General features: G+C 55.5%; 1 protein-coding gene across 1 annotated transcript in view; it reads right to left on the minus strand.

Annotated features, from left to right (window-relative positions):
• SELENOI (selenoprotein I) overlaps nt 1–19,272 on the minus strand; it is a 21,456-nt gene extending 2,184 nt beyond the window's left edge. The window contains exons 1-5 of the mRNA XM_015616410.2: nt 19,097–19,272; nt 4,680–4,748; nt 4,303–4,411; nt 2,321–2,395; nt 1,306–1,568 (exon numbers count right to left, since the gene is read on the minus strand). Coding sequence (XP_015471896.1) covers nt 1,306–1,568; nt 2,321–2,395; nt 4,303–4,411; nt 4,680–4,748; nt 19,097–19,144 — 564 coding nt within the window. The 5' untranslated portion in view covers nt 19,145–19,272. The remainder of the gene's footprint in view (nt 1–1,305; nt 1,569–2,320; nt 2,396–4,302; nt 4,412–4,679; nt 4,749–19,096) is intronic.
• Nucleotides 19,273–19,566: the final 294 nt, after the last annotated feature.

Here is a 19,566-nt window from a genome sequence, read left to right on the forward strand (position 1 = left end):
GGAAATGGCCTCAGGCTGGGCCAGGCCAGGCTCAGCTTGGACAGCAGCAGGAATTTCTCCCTGGAAAGGGAGCTCAGGCCTTGGCAGGGGCTGCCTGGGGAGATGCTGGAGTCACATCCTTGGAGGCATATAAAAACCACGTGGATGTGGCACTTGGGGACTTGGGCCAGTGGTGGCCTTGGCAGTGCTGAGGACATGGCTGGATTCGATGGTCTCAGACAGCTTTTCCAACCTCAATGATTCCATGAGAAGGATATGACCAGGAGCTGCAGGAGAGATGCCCTGGCACAGCCTTGAACTCTTGATGTGACCAAAGCACAGGTTTTACACAAGTTGCAGTGACCCTGAAGGGGTCATCCAAGGACTCTTCCTTATCCATCTGCTGCTGGATTACAGGGAGAAGCTCACCAGGGCTATTTCAGCTTTAATAGTCCCCTGAAGCTGGGTGGAACACGCTGCTCTGCCCTCCACCCCTGCCTTTCTCCAGCAGGCAGCTCAAAGACCTGGGTTAAGCAACATTTTGGGAGAAAGGATCAGAGTATAGACAGGGACCAGCTCTAGTCTCCTTTTAGTAGAACAGAGGATTATTCCAATTAATACAGCTGCATTAATTGAACTCTCCTTCCAACTGGCTGCATTTCCCACCCAGCATCTGACAAGCCAGAAGATAAATAAATGGACATAAGGAGTTACAAGGAAGGTTTTTGACAATGAGGGTGGTTGCCCAGAGAAGCTGTGGCACCCCCATCCTTGAAAATGTCTGAGGCCAGGCAGGACAAAGCTTGGAGCAACCTGGGCTGGAGGAAGGCACTGCCAGCAATCCAGGTGAGCTGCCTCATCCTCATGTCCCAGTTCTCTTCAGGAAGAGCTTCCTGCAGATAATGCCTTAAGGAGGGATGGACACACCAACACCCCAAAGGGTCCATCACCACCAGTCTCAACACCCACTGCCCACAGACCATGGTCTGGAGGGGCACCTCCCCAGGAATCTTTGCTCCAGGAACAGCAATTAACAAGGCAATTACCTCTCCTGAATTTTTGACCCAGATCCTAGGAGTGTCAAAAGACATCCCAAACTTCCAGACTTCAATTTACCCACCCTGGCACCATGTAGGGAACTACATAAAGCAACAATCCCGGTGGGCAAAGGAACCAGGGAGAGGAGAGCCAAGGCAATGTCCATCCTTCAAGTCTTGTTTGTCATGGAGAGCCCATCTCCATGGACTGATTCCATGATTTACAAGGCTCTGGATCCACAGCAGAACAGCCCTCAGTGGGCAGCAGGTTCTCAGGGTGTGTACTTACCACCTGGCTGACGTCATATCCCCAGGGCAGGAAGAGAATCCCTGTGTTATACTTCTCCCAGTGGGAGAGGATGAAGGAAAACAAGACCACCCACAGCAGGAGGTAGAGGACGAAGACACTGACGCCGGTGGAACCCCGGCCAAAGGTGGAGTACACGGTGACCACAAAGTAGACGCAGGCCCAGCTGTCCAGGCCGTGGTCAAAGAGCTCTCCCAGGGGGGTGCTGGAGTTGGTCCGGCGTGCCTGCTTCCCATCAACACCGTCTGGGAAAAGGGAAAGAAACATGGAGCTTTCCTGGACATTCCACACCAAGCAATGGGCCAGGGAACAGCAGCTTTCCCCACCTCCATCCTCAATCAAGGAATGGGCTCCCCACCCCCTGCTCCATGGGAGGCTGAAAAATGCAACAGTCTGATGAGATGATATTTATTTCCTTGTATTTTCTTTATATTCCTTAAAGCAGCCTCTTCCTGTGCCTTAAAGGAGGCCCAAGAGATCTGGAGAGCAACTGGGGACAAGGGAGGGAGGGAGGGACAGCAGGAATGGTTCCAAACTGGAAAAGGGGAAATTTGGGTGGGATATTGGGAAGGAATTCCTGGCTGTGAGTATGGGCAGGCCCTGGCACAGAGAAGCTGTGGCTGCCCCTGGATCCCTGGAAGTGTCCAAGACCAGGTTGGACATTGGGGCTTGGAGCAACCTGGGACAGTGGAAGGTGCCCCTGCCCGTGGCAGGGGGTAGAACTAGAGGACTTTGCAGGTCCCTTCCAACCCAAACCATTCTGGGATTCTCTGATTATTTAAAGCAGACCCAAGACAGAGTTTCACAGCTCATCTCAAAGCCAGTTCCAGTATCCTTTTTTCCCATCAGATGCTCTGGGATAACTTCCTTGTCTCCACATTGCAAAGCAGCTCCCAGAAACTGCTCCTGGCAGGAGCACAGAATGTAACATTTCCCGTGGGCTCAGAGAGGGGACAACACAACCACAGCACCAGTGGGTGACCCTGAAAACTCTTACCTAATGTGTAGGCCATGAAGTTGAGGAGCCCCACCACGATCCACACACCGTTTGGAACGTGCTGGTGATCAGGAGCTGCAGGGATCAGACAGACCTGTGTCAGGACAGCTCAGGATGTGCTTCCAGAGGGTTTGTTTTGGCCCGAGAGGCACAGCCACAAGGACTCAAACAGTGAATCTGGGATGTGAGCTATGCAGGGTGTGATGGCAGAGCTGCCCCACAACAGCTCATGAAACCAGGTCAGTGAGGACTTTGCCTTCCAGGATGTATTTGTCCTTTGTTCCCAGCTCTCCAAAATCATGGGATCTGAGAACTGGGGCCAGGTCTGTAGTGCCACTGCAGGCTGTGGCAGTGTGTGCAAAGGACACTCCTCAGTCACTGGCTCACAGAGCATCAAGTGGAGCCTCTTTGATGTGGCAACTCCCTGCCCCCGCAGGAACATGCCAGGATTCCCCGCCCAGTCTCCAGTCCCATCCTGCCAATGGAAACCGAGCTCTTCCCTAATGGCACCTCCACCTCCTCTGCACGGCTCGGGCAGCAAGCCAGCCGAGCTGGCTGCAATCAGGGAGCCCAAAGGGACACTGGAGAAGGGCAGGAAGAGGCATGGATCCTTGGCAGCAGGAGGGCACAGGGAGGTCTCCTGGGGGAACAATGAGCCCGTGAAATGTCACCTCCTGTTTCCTCAGGGCAGCAGGATGGGGCCTTTCCAGCAGCAAAGGGAAGGAGGGCATCACATCTCCAAAGCCATCCAAGGAGGAGGGAAGGCACAAAATTTTGGAGACCTCAGCAGCACCAGAAAAAGTTCTCTGTCCAAGCAGGACATGCAAAACATGTATGTGAAAGGGTCCCAAGCCATGAGCTTCTCCATCCTTCCAAAGCCATTTTTTGAGAAGCTGGCAGAGTTGGAGATGTCCAGCTTGGAGAAGAGAAGGCTCCAGGGAGCTCTTGGAGCCCCTTCCAGGGCCTAAAGGGCCTCCAGGAGAGCTGGAGAGGGTGGGACAGGACAAGGGGGAATGGCTTCCCACTGCCAGAAGGCAGGGTTAGATGGGACACTGGGGCTTGAAGCAGCCTGGGACAGCAGAAGGTGTCCCTGTCCCTGGCAGGGGGTGGGACTGGATGGGTTTAAGGTCTCTTCAACTCAAACCATTCTGGTTTCCATGATTGTGGATGTCAGACGTCCTGGGTGCTTTCACCTTGAGCTACTGGCAGCTTTTCTTCTCGTGGCTCATGGACCATAACAGCCCAAATCCTGGCCAACAGCCACAGGATGCCATCTGAGCCTTCAACAGCCTTGACTTGTTTACCAATAAAGGCAATCCCAAGAAACCAGGATTTCTGCCACATAACCCTGCTTTGATGATGGGTCCAGTTTAGAAGAACTACACGAACTCTCCTGAGCAACCTAAACCAAACCTGGCAGGGTCTAAGGGAGAGAAAAGCACGGAGAAGCAGCTCCTGAGAATTATCACACTGCATTAATCATTTCTCTGGTACTCCTCCATGTGCAAAGGGACAGAACCACTGGATTCACAGACAGATGAACATGGGGACTGTTAGAAAGTTTAAAGCTCTAAGTGGTGAAGCTCAGAAAGAGGATTTGGCCTTGTTAGTCCGATGTGGTGGTGGTTCTGCCAAGAGGGGAATGAGCTGGGATGTGAAAAACAAGGCTCTTCCTTGATTTCCTGTTAGATTTTCAAACGAGGGCACTGGGTTGTTTGCTCTGCAGGCAGAGCCAATTCCAACCCAAGATTCCAGCTGTCTCCTCCTCCCTCTCCCAGCCAGGAGCACCTTTCCCTGGCAGCCAGAGGGAAGGTGTCACACCCAGACAAGTCCTTATCACAAAACCCAGCCAGTTCAATCCCCCCTCCTCTGTCCCAGTCCCTTTGGGAAGGCCCAGACCCACAGGCCTCCCCAGCAAGCACTGGAAATCCCAACAGAGGAGGTGACAGATTTCCCATCTGACCAGGAACATGCAGCCTTACCAGAAGCATAAAAGTCAGGGTCGAAGTATGCCATGAGGAAGAAGTTGAAGACAAGCAGCAGGAAGCCAGAAAACGTTATCAAATTTGGGGCCAGCCAGGTAGGGAAGATCTATGGGAAAGCAGCAAAAGAACAGATGAACTCATTAAAACATGGACTGAGGAGGAGGCGCTGCTCCAGCCACGGCTGCACCGCTTGGGGTTAGACAATACTGCCAGGAGCACCCGGAGCAGCCTGGGGCAGCAGGAAGCGCTGGACTGGGATGCAGGCATTCAGGGATTCGGGGCAGGCTGCAGGCAGCCCCTCACTCATTAGTGGCACCACAAAAGAAGCAGCTGATGGTGTTACAGAGGTGACCTGGGCTGTGATGGGGACTCACCTTCACGATGGCATTCCAGAAGGGATGCATGACATACAGGGACAGGGGGTTGCTGTCCACGGCGCTGTACTGGGAAAGGGAAACAAAACCCAACAGTTAGCTCCAGCAATTTGCAGGAAAAGCCAGAGATCTGGAACCTTCTGAGCCCCATCCTGTGTGGAACCCCCACGGGACTCCTGCTGTAGCCCCCACCAATCCTCCACCCTTTGGAAATGCCAACTCCAGCTCTCCAAGTGGATGCAGGCAAGGAGCAAGATGCTGATCCTTTCAACTGCTTCCAACTGCTCTGCCCCACCTGGGTGAGGAGAAATGCTGTGGGTCCTGCCCTCCAACAGTGCCATCTGTCACCTGCTGTGCTGTGTTTTCTCTTGCTGGCCCCAGTCTCCATCCCCACCTCCAGCAGTGGAACTGGGAACCCCTTGAGCAGGATGGGTCTCAGAGGGCCCTCTCCACTGAGGAGCTGAGATTTCACCACAGGCAGCTTAGGGAATGGGGAGGGAGAGCTCTTACCCCTTATCCCATCACTTTTATTTTTGAGGTGCTCAGGGTACGTTTGTGGTGGGGGAAATAAAAATAGAAATAAAAATCAAAGATATAGACAAGGCATGAAACAACTTCCAACTAGAAAGTTCAAAATTGACATCATTTGGCTCTTGAGAGCTGTTACCTGCTCTCACAGCTCCTTCCAAACACAGATTACCCTGGCTAAAATCCTCTTCTCCCACGAACACTTGAATAAGAACCCCAAGAACAATTCCATAGGCTACCAAACTCCTGGGCTTACATGCTCGGTGCTGGGCTGGGCAGAACCTGCTGCTCATCCCCAGCTCCAGCACAGGCATCTGCCCGAGTCCAGTCCCAACCACAGAATCCCAGACTGGTTTGGTTGGGAAGGGATCTTCCAGAAGCTCCAGTGTCACCCCTGCCATGGCAGGGACACCTCCCACTGTCCCAGTGTCCAGCCTGGCCTTGGGCACTGCCAGGGATCCAGGGGCAGCCCCAGCTGCTCTGGGCACCCTGTGCCAGGGCCTGCCCACCCTGCCAGGGAACNGGCAGCCCCAGCTGCTCTGGGCACCCTGTGCCAGGGCCTGCCCACCCTGCCAGGGAACAATGCCTGCCCCAAATCCCATCCAGCCCTGCCCTCTGCCACTGGCAGCCATTCCCTGGCTCCTGGCCCTCCAGCCCTTGTCCCCAGTCCCTCCCCAGCTCTCCTGGAGCCCCTTTGGGCCCTGCAAGGGGCTCTGAGCTCTCCCTGGATCCTTCTCCAGGTGAGCACCCCCAGCTCTCCCAGCCTGGCTGCAGAGCAGAGGGGCTCCAGCCCTGGAGCAGCTCCAGGGCCTCCTCTGGACTCATTCCAACAGGTACCAAATTTGGTTTGGTTGGTAAAAGGAAACCCCTCTGCAAAGAGCAGCTCCAGGTCCCCCTCCTAGCCCATGGCTTTGAACCAGCCCCTGCCACTGCACCCATGGATTGCTCCAGCCTGTTCCTCTCCTTGTCTGCATACCCCACTTTTCCCTGGAAGCGACAAGTGGTGGGAAAGGGCAAAGCAACACCCCCCCAAGATGGGGCACAGGACCAAAAAGGGGCACCAGGTCTCGCTGGGGTCTCATCTCACAGCATTTGTTCCCACCTGAGTGAATCCCATCCCTGGCAAGGATTTCTGTACCCCTCCCAGTCCTTCCCTGCCCTCCCTGTGCAGGGCCAATCCATCTCCCAGGGATTCAGCCCCAGAAGTTGCATGCCCACACCAGCAAAGCCACAGGAGCTGCAGAACAAGAAGCAACAAACCCCGTAAGGAGGCAACTCTAAGCCGCAAGGAATTTCCATCTCAGCTTAATGCAATTTTGGGGGACAGAATTCCAAATGCTTTACAAGATAATAGGATTTGAAGCACCAGTTAGAGGAGGAGGAGAGACTGATTTAATCTCATTATCCCTAAAACAGCCTGGAACAAGAAAACAGATGCAAGGCTTGAAGCAAGGCAGGGAAAGCGCTCCAGAGCCTCTGTGCCCATGCTTGGAAGGTACCTGAGGGAAGTTTCACCAGGCTCATGGCTCGGGAAGCTTTCCCCTCTCTGTGCAAGGACTGGGGATAATACTCAATAGACAGCTTTTCCCCATGGCCACACATATTCCCACTCTGCTTGTAGAACTCAAAGACCTGGGAAGAGCCGTTTCTCGGATAAAGGGCAGCTGCTCTGCAGAGGTTTGCTGATACAACCATGGAATTATGGAATATCCTGGGTTGGAAGGGACCATGGAATCATGGAGTCCAACTGCTGGCCCTGTACAGCCCCCCAGCAATCCCACCCTGGGCATACCAGAGTGTCCAAAGGCTCCTGAAGCTCTGACAGCTTTGCGGCCGTGCCCATTCCCTGGGGAGCCTGGGCAGGGAAGAACCTTTCCCTGAGATCCACCCTAAGCCTCCCTGGCACAGCTCCAGTGGTTCCCTTGGGTCCTGTCCCCATCAGAGATCAGAGCTGCCCCTCAGGAGGAACTTGCTGACATCCATGAGCTCTCCTCTCAGTCTCTTCTCCAGCTGAACAAGCCAAGTGCCCTGAGCTGCTCCCTGTGTGGTCCCTCCAGACCCTTCCCTATGTGTGTGCCCCTTTGGATGCTCCCCATAGTTTGAGATGCTTCCTGTGCCCCCCAGCTCCGGCTAGGCTCCAGCCAGGGCACTTCTTTGTGTGCTGAGCAAGGCCAGCCCCACTGTGCCCACTCTGGGGACACCCTGGGGCACAGGGACACAACCAGGGCTGGCTCTGGTGCCAGGCTGGCTACCACCCTTGGGGACAGCACTCTGGACAGCCAGGACACGGCTGCCTGCCCAGGACAGCTGCTCCCAGAATACCAATGAGTTGCCAGGCATCTTCAGAAAGAAATCCCAAGAGCATCTTGGCCATGCTCAGCCTCCTCCAGCTGCTTTTCCTTGTTGGGGTCTTCCTTACAAACATTACTAAAGTTTTCCCTTCCACCTCCTCACTTGTGAAGCCTCAAACCCAGCAGCGTTTCAGCCTGGCACTGGTTCCATCATTCCCTCACCTCATCCTCACTGGAAATCAGCATCACTTTCAGCATTTTGGATCTCCACACACTGGTCTAGTGACTCACATCCTTATAAAAGTTGTTTTTCTATCACGACCAATGACTCCTACCAGCCTCTGGATTTCTGCCCCTTTTTCAGGGAAAGAAGGTTAAAGGAAAAGGAGAAATGTTCAGAAGGAATTTCATCCATCCCAGAGTCTCCTTCCCACAGCAGCCAGGCATTTGAAAAGGGTGCCCTAAAATAGCTCTGTGTTCAAAGTCACAGCTTCTCCTCAAGGCTGCAGGGAGGGGCTACTCCAGCCCAGGATTGGGGTCAGAACTCCTCAGGGAAAGAGCAAAACCAGCAGCCACAATCTTCTATCACTGGCACCACAAAGGAGCCTCCTGTCCATGCCAGGATGGCTCCAGGGAGCCACAGGCACCCCAGGAGCTGGGGACAGGCCCGGTGGCTGTGGTGCCATCACAGATGAGTTGGCTGGCATTGTTATGAGATTTACAGACACAAATGGCTTGTATGGCTTCAACCCAACATTAATCGTGCAACCAGGATGCCTCTGGGAGATCCAATTATGTGTCCAAAGAGGAAAAAAATACAGATTTATAGTCCAGATTCTACTAATGGTCTTCCTGTCCCAGAAAAAACACAATTCTGCTTTGAAGTGATCTGGTTACCTGGAGCCAACAGCAGACCAAGCACTGCCATAGAATCCTGGAGTATCCTGAGCTGGGAGGGACCCACATGGGTCATCAAGGCCAGCTCCTGGCCCTGCAAAGGACATGCCAAGAATGCCACCACTTGCCTGGTGTGATTCACACCATCACCACTGTCTGGTCTTGGTGGTGTTGGTGTGTGACACCCAGGTGGGCTGGGGCAGCACATCACTGGTGGCACCTGTGCTCAGGACAGCAAACAAAGATGGATTTGCACATCCCATCTTGCTCACAGGTGCTCCAGGCAAAATGAGGGAACTCAGCAGAGCAGCTCCAGCAAGTCCTCAAGGCTGCTCCCTACAAATCTCCTTAAATATGAAGAGGGCACAAGGCTAAGAACTTTCTTCCCTCAGGCTCAAGATAAACCAGGAGGCAGAAAACTCAACCAATCCCAGCAAATGGAAGTGAGCAGAGCCGTGCCAGGAAAAACAAGGCACGTTTGCCCTATGCCCACCCTCAGCCGGTGTGTGAGGAGTCACCTTGCCCTGTAATGGCACTGATTAACTCGAGCCCTGTTTGTCTTTCCCAAGGTCACTTCTCAGCTGGCACCAGAACACAGCATGTTGGCAGCAGACAGCTGCACCCACCACGTGAGCCCATGGCTTTGGCTCCCACCAGGAAGCTGCAGGAAGGATGTGGATGTCCTGGCTGTGTGTTCCAGCTGCAGCGTGTCCCTCCCCCTACCTGGGTTTCACTGTGCAGGTTTTAGACATCCAGCAATGAAAGATGCTCCAAAACACAGCATAAAGTCAAAGAATCACTGAGGTTGGAAAAGTCCTCTCCAAGCATCGAGTCCAACCATCCCCTGGCACCACCAAGGCCACCACTGTCCCATGTCCCCAAGTGCCACATCCACAGGGCTTCAAAATCCCTCTAGGGATGGGGACTTCAGCACTGCCCTGGGCAGCTGTGCCAGGGCTGGAGAGCCCTTTCCATGTAGGAATTATTCCCAATATCCAGCCTGAGCCTGGCCTGGCCCAGCCTGAGGCCATTTCCCCTTGTCCTGTCCCTGTTCCCTGGGAGCAGAGCCCGAGCCCTCCTGGCTGTCCCCTCCTGGCAGGGACTTGTGCAGAGCCACAAGGTCCCCCCGGAGCCTCCTTTTCTCCAGGCTGAGCCCCTTTCCCAGCTCCCTCAGCCCCTCCTGGGGCTCCAGCCCCTTCCCAGCTCCGTTCCCTGCCCTGGACACGCTCCAGCCCCCCCAGGGCTCTCCTGTCAGGAGAGGCCCAGGACTGAACATCTGCAGGGTCCCAGCAAGGCCAGAGCCCCACCCCTCAACAAGGAACATGAGTGAATGCCACACAGAGCAGAAGCCTCCCTCCTTCTCCCCAATCCCTGAAGCATGTGCTAATTCATTGGGAAAACCACACTCCTGCCCTGCCAACACACTCTGAAATTCACAGCCTTGGTTCTCAGATACCAACTGGGAGGTTCACAGAATTCCAGATTGCTTTGGATTGAATGGACCTTAAAGCTCATCCAGCCATGGGCAGGGACACCCTCCCACTATCCCAGGTCACTCCAAGCCCCAATGTCCAGCCTGGCCTGGAACACTTCCAGGGATGGAACAGCCACAGCTTCTCTGGGCACTGTGTGCCACGGCCTGCCCACCCTCCCAGGGCAGAATCCAGTGCAGCCTCTCTCTCCAGCACAGCAGCTCCAGGTGGGACACTCAACAGGCTGTGGCTCTGTCCTGGCACTGGAATTACCCCGGGGGAGGGGGGGAGTTGGCCCCACCACCGTGGTGCCAAGTGCTGACCCCATCCCACTGATGTGTGGGGAATGCAAGGGAAGTCATTTCCCCACAGATACATAATGTGGAGCAACACTTGACGTTGATGGCAGGCTTTGGCAAGCAGCCAGCCAATTCCAGCTGCATCCAGGAGCTCTCCCTGTTTGGAAGCATCAAACATCCATGAATATGGGTCACCTCACAGTGCAAGATGATCAGCTGCACAGGGGTGCATGGATGGTGAGCCCATTGCTGGGAATGATGAACCCTCAGGGATGCAGAGTTAGGAGAGGATCAGTCAGCAATGAACCTCTGGGGGTGGCTGATCAAGGGATCAGAGCAGTCACTGGGGGAGGGGGGAAAAAGGCAGAGTCAAAAATGCAGGAAAAGGAAGCTTGTTAAAATAACACTGGGACAGCCAGAAGAATTTCCTATGTTGCCAGAGCTGGTTTGGTCTTCAAAAAATAGGGGAGATATGCTTGAGAGGCAGATCAGACCAGCTCTGTGTGCCCAAGGAGAACAGGAGGGACCAGGAGAACAAGGCAGTAATAGCAGAGAAGGCAGCAGTCTCTCACCACCCCCAAATTTCCACATCCCTGTGCTGTCCCCAAGGGCAGATCCCAAATCTACTTCCTGCAGGGTCAGTGAGCTGCTCTGGCACCTCCAGGTTGGGATGCCCCTCACGGAGGCCATGAGCCACCAGGAGATCAAACTGGCAAGACATCAGCCCCTCTGGAGAACTGGATTCGATCCCAACCCACCAACCATGAGAACAGGACATGGGGAATGGCCTTAAGGTGAAGAGGGGTGGGTTTAGATTAGACTTTAGAAAGGGATTATTCCCTGGCAGGGTGGGCAGGCCCTGGCACACGGTGCCCAGAGCAGCTGGGACTGCCCCTGGATCCCTGGCAGTGCCCAAGGCCAGGCTGGACACTGGGGCTGGGAGCAGCCTGGGACAGTGGGAGGTGTCCCTGCCCCTGGCAGGGGGTTGGAATTAAATGATCTTTAAGTCACTTCCCAACCAAACCAGTCTGGGATTTTGTGATAATGCACAAGTCAGTGGAAGGAAAGAGAATTTCTTACAATCCCTAGAAAAAGAAATCAAGTTGAACTTTTCCACTCAAGGAAGCCACAAGCCCACACACATGAGGAGATGATTTCAGGTAAAGCAAGGCACTGCAGGGAAGGAGGAGCAATGCTACCCCCAAGTTTCAACAGAGCCTTTGTGAAGGGCACAAATAAAACCTTCTCTTCCAAAGCATATTTCTGCCTCTCTCTCATCCTGCCTCTTCACAAAGAAGAAATTCACAATTAACAAGAAAAAACTCACACTTGACATCCAGCTTTATGCAAGATGTGAGGCAGAGCGAGTCAGGTCACTGACACAAACCCTTGTAACATGGCCACTTTTGGAGCCAGCCACGGGAAGTGATACTTGAATTTCCACAATGCACTCCCAGTTCTCTTCCAAACCCTCTGGACAGCCAAAGACTTGCTGTTCATTAGCAATGAGTAACCTTTCTGATGGAATTCCCTGTAGCCAAGACTCAACAGACACCAATAAACATTGCAGCAAACTTTCAGTGCAATTAAAGAGCCTCAGGATGGGCTGACAAGCAGCCCACGCTCTGTTTAAGTGATGGCTCTGCACACCTTGCAACACTCAAGCCACGAGCTGGGACCCAGCTCTGCTTTGCATGCCAAGGAAAGAGGTTTTTCCAGCACATGGAAAAGCCACACAGCCAAAGGCACCAGCAGGCTTAGCACTCTCACCACTTCAACTACTATTTCCCTTCCACAGGCCTGTGGCTGCTCATCATGGCACCTCTGTGCCCACACTGACAGCTGGGACTGGGAATGCAGCTTCCTGCTGCTCCACTGCACTCACATCCATGAGAAAGGCACCTGCTTTTAGCAGATGTCCCCAGCCACCAGCTGGGAACAGCAACCTCCTGCTCCAGGTGGGCCTGAGGATGCAGGATGTGTGCAGCAGGCAGATGGGCACAGCAGGAGTTGTGTTCTTCACCTGCAGTGCAAGACAAGAGCCCAGAGGGCTCCTGCTGTGGGACAGGACAAGGAAAACCCAGGAAGAAGGGCAGTACCTGGCTGTGTGTGCTGACACCTGAAAACCCTCAGTCCTGGGCTGATCCCTAGGGTGGGCAGCAGGGAGGGGGGATTCTGCCCCTGTGCTCAGGTGAGACCCCACTTGTGGAGCTGCCCCAGTCCTGGGGATCCCAACAGCACAAGGAGCTGGAGCTGCTGGAGAGAGCCCAGAGGAGGCCCTGGAGCTGCTCCAGGGCTGGAGCCCCTCTGCCATGGAGCCAGGCTGGGAGAGCTGGGGGTGCTCACCTGGAGAAGGATCCAGAGAGAGCTCAGAGCCCCTTGCAGGGCCCAAAGGGGCTCCAGGAGAGCTGGAGAGGGACTGAGGACAAGGGCTGGAGGGACAGGCAAGGTGGAATGGCTTTCCATGGCAGAGAACAGGGATAGATGGGACATTGGGCAGGAATTGTTCCCTGTGAGGATGGTGAGGCCCTGGCACAGGGTGCCCAGAGCAGCTGTGGCTGTTCCATCCCTGGAAGTGTCCAGGGGAGGTGTGGCAGCCAATACAGCCACAAGCTCCCTGTCCCTGGGTGTCATTGTCTCATACAAAAACCCACAGAGGTTGAAATTCCTCCTGGAAACCCTGCAGGAGCCACTGGGGACTGAAGCTGCAGTAGGTCCTGACCCCAAAGAGCTTCATCCCCATCACTGTGTGGCTAAAACAAGTGAGTTTGGGAATCCCCCACTAAAACATGGCTCAAGACCTTTGACACCCTGTAGAGCAAAGGCCGCTGCTCAGAAACCAGCAGCACTTCAGCAGCAGTTTCAGGGTTGTTCTGGATGAAGAGATACAAACACAGCCAGACCAAGTCCCAGGAGTGGCACTAGCTCCTCACTCATCAAAACCCTCCAGCACGTCAGAAGTGTCTCTAGAAAGCAGCATAAATCCCTTCCCCTCATCTCATCGCTTAGCACAGGGGAAAAGCTCAGCCAAGGCTCGTGAGCTGAGTCGCTTCCAGTTAATCCATGAGCACTGCTGCTGTCTCCTCCAGCCACAGCGCTTTTCAGACCACGAGAGCTGCAAGGGACATGCTAAGCTGGGCAGTGATTCAAACCCCTGAATTTAATCACAGAAAAGGAGAAGGAAGAAGAAAATACACCTCTGTTTTGGAAATCACAGCGTCTAGGAGGTGCTCAGCAGGTGCCAGGCAGCGCCTTGGGAAGCTGCCTGTGTTTGAAGGCAGACACACACCCGGATGTCTCACAGCAATTAAAAGAGCCCTTGGGGAAGGAGTTAAGTGATTCCAGAGCTGGGCTCAAAAGCTTTCCCTCCTTCTCACCCTTCCTGCTAAGGAGAAGCCGAGCTGCCAGGCTGGGGGGAGGCACTGGCCTTTAATCACTGTGGCCTTGAGCCTCACAGCCACAGACCAGCAGCAGAACGTTTCCCTTCCTGCTTCCCTTGCTCCCAGAGTTGTTGTTCCATCGGTCTGAGCTGCCATCAGTGTTTCTGAACACCCTGCAGAGATCTCTTCAGGGCTCCTGTTTGCAGAGCAGCCTAAAGAATCCTGCCAGGAACAGCTTCCAGCCGTCTGCTTCCTGCGGTGCAGCATGTGCAGCCCAGCTCCCCATGGCACTCCAAGGCTGGAGGCAATGGGGGTTCTGGTTGAGGGGCACAGGACCCTCTTCTTCAGGGCACAGATGGGACCAGCAGCTGGGTTCCCACCTGGGAGAAGGGTGCACAAAACAGGAAGAGAGCATCCAGAAGGAAAATGCTTTCCACAATTAATGGAAATCCCTGAAGCCTGACCCTTGGGTGCATGCAGTGTCCCAGGTCTCCGAGCTCTCCTGTGAACGTCCTTTCCATCTAACAGTGGAAATGAGGAACAGAGTTGTTTTCCTGTAAGAAAACCCTTTAAGAACTTGAATAATCAAAGGTGGGAAGGATCCAGATTTTTTACAGATGAGGCCTGCCAATCACATGGATCACAGGCCCATTTGCTGCTCCCCCACCAGGAATTCCCACCATCCAAATGGATGTAGTGTCCATACTTTTCCCTCCTTTGAGTGTCAGCTCTAATAAACAGCATTTCAAAGGGCACCTTTAGGCCCCTTAAGGCCACCACCAGCTCCTGCTCAGACACAAGGGCACAGAATGGAAGGGTTTGAGGGTTTTTTGGAGCAGCAGTTTTGCTACAAAAGGTCCTTCCAAAGCCTCATTTGAGTTTCCTCTTGCTGAAGTCACAATGGTTCCAGAAGCTTCTGAGGTGAGCCACCAGCTTGGTCCACCTTTGGATTCAAACATGACACGTGTCATCACCTTCCCTCTCCATTCCTCCTGTGCCTCAGGTAAGGAGTGGCATTCCCACTTCTCCCTTCGCTGGAATTTGCCCCAGACCAAGATCCCTGAGGATAAGATCCCAGGAATGCCTGAGGCCCATGTGGCATCGTGACAGAGCCTTGTACTTGTGCTTCCAGCCAGCTCACACCAGGAGGAAACCAGGGCAGCAGACACTCACATGCAGCCAGAGCCTCCTGCACAACACTTGTCACTCAAGCACCTTCCCAACTCCTGGGATCAAAGAGCCACACGGATCACAGCCCCAGGAACAATCGTCAGCAGGGACACCAGAAGGGGACAGGATCCTTCGGGGTAGAGCAGGACAACACAGAATCACAATCGGCTCAGACAAGGCTGGGTGAGAAGAGGCTATGGAGAGGGCAGGACGTGTGACTGGAACAGGGAAAGACAGGGACAAACCATCAGAGCTGGCTGCAACTGCCAAGGACATGGGAAGCTGCAGAGCTGTGTCCTCACTTAGAATCACCCAATCCCAGAATGGTTTGGTTGGGAAGGAACCTCAGAGCCCCTCCAGTGCCGCCTCTGCCACAGCAGGGACACCTCCCACTGTCCCAGGCTGCTCCAAGCCCCAATGTCCAGCCTGGCCTTGGGCACTGCCAGGGATCCAGGGGCAGCCCCAGCTGCTCTGGGCACCCTGTGCCAGGGCCTGCCCACCCTGCCAGGGAACAATGCCTGCCCCAAATCCCATCCAGCCCTGCCCTCTGCCACTGGCAGCCATTCCCTGGCTCCTGGCCCTCCAGACCCATGTCCAAAGTCCCTCTTCAGCAGAGGAAGCAAAGCAGAACAGACACCTCAGTGAACACTCCCAAGGGCCCCATTTCCCCCTCTCCCACACATTCACAGAAGGTTGCCCAGAAGTTGGCCACAAAGCCATCTGCAGACATTTATTAAGCACCTGACCACTGGCATCCAAGTGCAAGTTTCCACTCAGAAATAGCAGTGCCTGGCTGCAGTTTTCCTGGCAGAGGACATCCCACACCTGACAGTAACAGTGCTGGGGTTTGGTAGAAGACATTCAACACCCAGCCAGAGCAGGGTGCCTTGATCACTTTTCCCTTGTGATGTGGACACAAGTCCTGCCCAGCAGCCTCAAAATCAGCACTGCAGTTTGGATATCCAGACCTCCAGCCTACAAGGATCAGCCTTCACCTGCTCCAGGCTGATAAGTCACATCTAGCATTTGTCTGGCCTCAGGGGAAGCCTCAGCACCTGCCAGGCAGGGCTGGGACACATCACCTGCAAAGCACGGATTTGGTTCCTCCCTTCCCAGATTCGCTTAGCCTGTCTCCACAGGGATATTTCCTATTCCCAAAGAATTTCCTGCTGCAGGAGTGCTACAGGCACAGAATCCTGCGATCAGTGAGGTTGGAAAAGGCCTCCCAGACCATCCAATCCAACCTGTGACAGATCCCCACCTTGTCCCCAGCCCAGAGCTCTGAGTGCCACATCCAGGAATTCCCTGGACATCTCCACCTCCCTGGGCAGCCCCTGCCAAGGCCTGAGCTTCCTTTCCAGGGACAAATTCCTGCTGCTGTCCAAGCTGAGCCTGGCCTGGCCCAGCCTGAGGCCATTTCCCCTTGTCCTGTCCCTGTTCCCTGGGAGCAGAGCCCGAGCCCTCCTGGCTGTCCCCTCCTGGCAGGGACTTGTGCAGAGCCACAAGGTCCCCCCGGAGCCTCCTTTTCTCCAGGCTGAGCCCCTTTCCCAGCTGCCTCAGCCTCTCCTGGGGCTCCAGCCCCTTCCCAGCTCCGTTCCCTGCCCTGGACACGCTCCAGCCCCTCCAGAACTCTCCTGTCAGGAGGGGCCCAGAGCTGCCCCCAGCACTGGAGGTGCCCCAGCAGTGCCAGCACAGGGGACGGGCACTGCCCTGGCCCTGCTGCCACCCCAGAGCTGGCACAGCCCAGGGCCAGTGGCCTCTTGCCCACCTGGGCACACCTGGGCTCCTGTCCAGCTGCTGGCACAGCACCCCCAGGGAAAACATCTCCAGCACCATGAAACCCTGACACCCTATTCACATTGTGCTGCACTCTTTCCTCAGGCTCAGGAGCTTCTCAGTGTCAAGAGCTGCCAGAGGACCCTTCCCTATCTGCCCCTGTCAGCCTGGGACAGCAGGAACACACTCCTGCCTCGCCCCCAGCCAGCAGGAACGTGCATGCTGCAAACTGAAACCATCTGGACTCCTGGCTCTGTGGCAGGAGTGACCCAACCACGGCTGAAGAAGGCTCTGGATCATCCTGCAAGAAGCTCCTCTTCTCCTGCTCTGTCAGCTACAGGAACACCAGCTCTTCTCCAAGGACAGGCTCCTTCCCTGGGGCACATTGTCTCCTCCACATCCCCCCAAATCCACTTGCTCTCCTCCAAATCGATGGTGTGTGGCCAGAGAGCTTCTGCCAGGCACAGCTCAAAGGCTGAGGCACAGCCAGGCCCTGGCACAGATTGCCCAGAGCAGCTGTGGCTGCCCCATCCTTGGAACTGTTCCAGTCCAGGCTGGATGGGACTTGCAGACACCTGGGATAGTGGAAGGTGTCCCTGTCCGTGGCATGGGGTGGCACTGGATGAGCTCTAGGGTCCCTTCCAGCCCCATTTTTGAGTCTGACAAGGTAACCAAGCTTTGGAAGATGCAAAGGGCAGAGCACGCCAAGCTTTGATGCCTAAATCAAGGCTGGAATACGTGGAATCACTGCCGAGATTTCTGCTCAATCAGCCACTTTCCCAAGGCTAAAATAGCCAAGAACAAAGCTCCCCTAGGAAACAAGACATGAAGGAAACAAGGAAGGCAGCAGGGTAGAGACACGAGTGGGGCACAGACGGTGCTCTTGGAACACCTAAGTGAACCCACCCACTCCTGTCAAAGTCGCTTGACTTGGAAAAACCACAGGCTCTGAGGCAAAGCTCCTCCAGTCCTCAGGATACGGCTCCATCACAGCCCTGCTCCCACATTCCAGCCCTGTGTCCCCAAAGCTAGGCCAGGGAGCATCCCACCAGTGCCTAACTGGGGACAGCGAGCGGCTGATGCTTCCTATGCTGCATGGGACCTTCCTCCTCACCCCACACACCTTTCAGGGCTCTACTCCCAGATTTAACTGCAGCAGCATTTCTGTCAGAGGTGTCTCCAGGAAAAAAACTGGGAGCAGTTTTGGTCCCTGCCACACAGTCCAGAAGGGCTGAAGTTGGAGACCCCCCTGTCCCTGCACACATGCTGAGAGGGATGGCAACAATCCCTCCAGCACAACAGGAAACAGGCTGAATATCCAACAGCCTCCCTCTTGAAGCAAAAGAATGGTCTTTGCAGGAGCCAAACCAGTCCCTCTGAGAGGCCTGGCTCACAGCTGAGTGTTTTGATTACCTTTCTCCAGCACCCACACAAACCCACAGTCGTTCATTGCCTTTCTAAACACGTGGATACTTTCCTGATAAATCCCCACACAGCCAGCCTCCCACAGGGAATCTCATGCACCCAGACACATCGTTCCAAGTCGCTCTCCCAAGTCCAATTCCCTCCACCTCACCAGGGTGCAAGAGGAGTGTGAGCAAGCCCTGGCTGCCCCAGCCCCCACAGACAGCTCCAGGAGGAGATTTGCTCCCTGAAGGCCTCAGACTTGTCCCGATTGTCCCTCACTCTTAAGTGACACCCCATGAGCCACCCTGGAAGCACAACTGGAACATGGGCCCACATGATGGGTCCCACAACAAGAACAAAGCAACGAAGGTGAGGTGAAGCCTTTTAATTCACTGCTCCTTGTCACACCCTGATCATCCCAGCAAGGAGGGTCCTGTCCTGCACACAGTCCCACCTTCACCACACTCATCCTCGCTATATCCACAGCCTCCCTAACACCAGCTCCCACTCACTGCAATTCCTCTGCCACAAAACCTCGGTCTCACTGTAGCCATTCCCCTAAACCCTGCCTTTCCCTGCAACCACCCCCAAACCGGGCTCTTACTGCAGAGCTCCCGCTACTCTGAAACCCCAACTTCTCTCTGAAGCCTTGCCCCAAAACCCAGGTTTCCCTGCCACGTCCCGTCCCCAAAGCCCTGCAGCTCCCCCATCCCAGGTCTCACTGCAGCCCCAAAGCCCGTCCCCAAACCCCAGTGCGTCCCTGCAAACCCACCCAACCCTGGCGCTCACTGCACCTCCCACCCCTTCCAAACCCGGGTTTTGGCTCTCACCGCAGTCCCCCAAAATCCCACACATCGCTGCAAACCCCCTTACCCCCAACCCCCGGATCTCACTGCAGACCCTCACAAACCTCGGACCGCCCTACCCTTCCCCCTCGCTCCCTTTAAATCTCGGCATTCACTGCGGCCGCTCCCTCTGCTCTAAACCACGGCACTCCCTCCACATCCCCTCCACACACCCCTGTAGGGTCTCCCTACAGCACCTCCGAAGATCCCAGCCCGGCCCCCAGGCCCCGATGGAGCCTCCCCTCCTCCAAGCACCCCAACCTCCCCCAGCCGCCGCTCCCAGGCGCGGCCGCCCCTCAGCGCCCCCCTCACGGCGCCAGGCCCCGAGCCCGGCCCCCGTCAGCGCCACTACCTTGTACTTGCTGAAGCCGGCGAGCTGCTCGGGGCTCACGTACTCCATGGTGCCGCTCCCGCTGTTCCCGCTGTCGCCCTTCGCAGTGCTACCGGCGCTCTCGGTGCCGCTGTTCCCGGTGCCGTTCCCGCTGTTCCCGGTGCCGCCGCCGCCGCCGCCGCCGCCGCCGCCGCATCGGCCCACCCGGCGTGGCCGTGACGTCACCGCGCCCCGCCCCGCCGCCATGGCGCCGCCTGGCGGCCGGGAGGGCCCCGCGCATGAGGGGAGCGGGAAAAGCGGGAAAAAAAGATCCCGAAAAACGCGTCTAGCCCTGCCCTTGGTCAGCGTGCAGCGATTGCCCGTGTCCCGGCATTCCAGCTCTGCTGAGAAGTCTCTCTCCGTCTCTCTTGGAGGGCTCAAAGGTATCCCTGTACCATTCTTATCTCCTTAAATCCTCATGGATTCCGTGTGGCAAGACACCCTAAAGACCA

The sequence above is a fragment of the Parus major genome, unplaced genomic scaffold, assembly GCF_001522545.3.
Source record: "Parus major isolate Abel unplaced genomic scaffold, Parus_major1.1 Scaffold428, whole genome shotgun sequence".
Lineage (NCBI taxonomy): Eukaryota > Metazoa > Chordata > Aves > Passeriformes > Paridae > Parus > Parus major.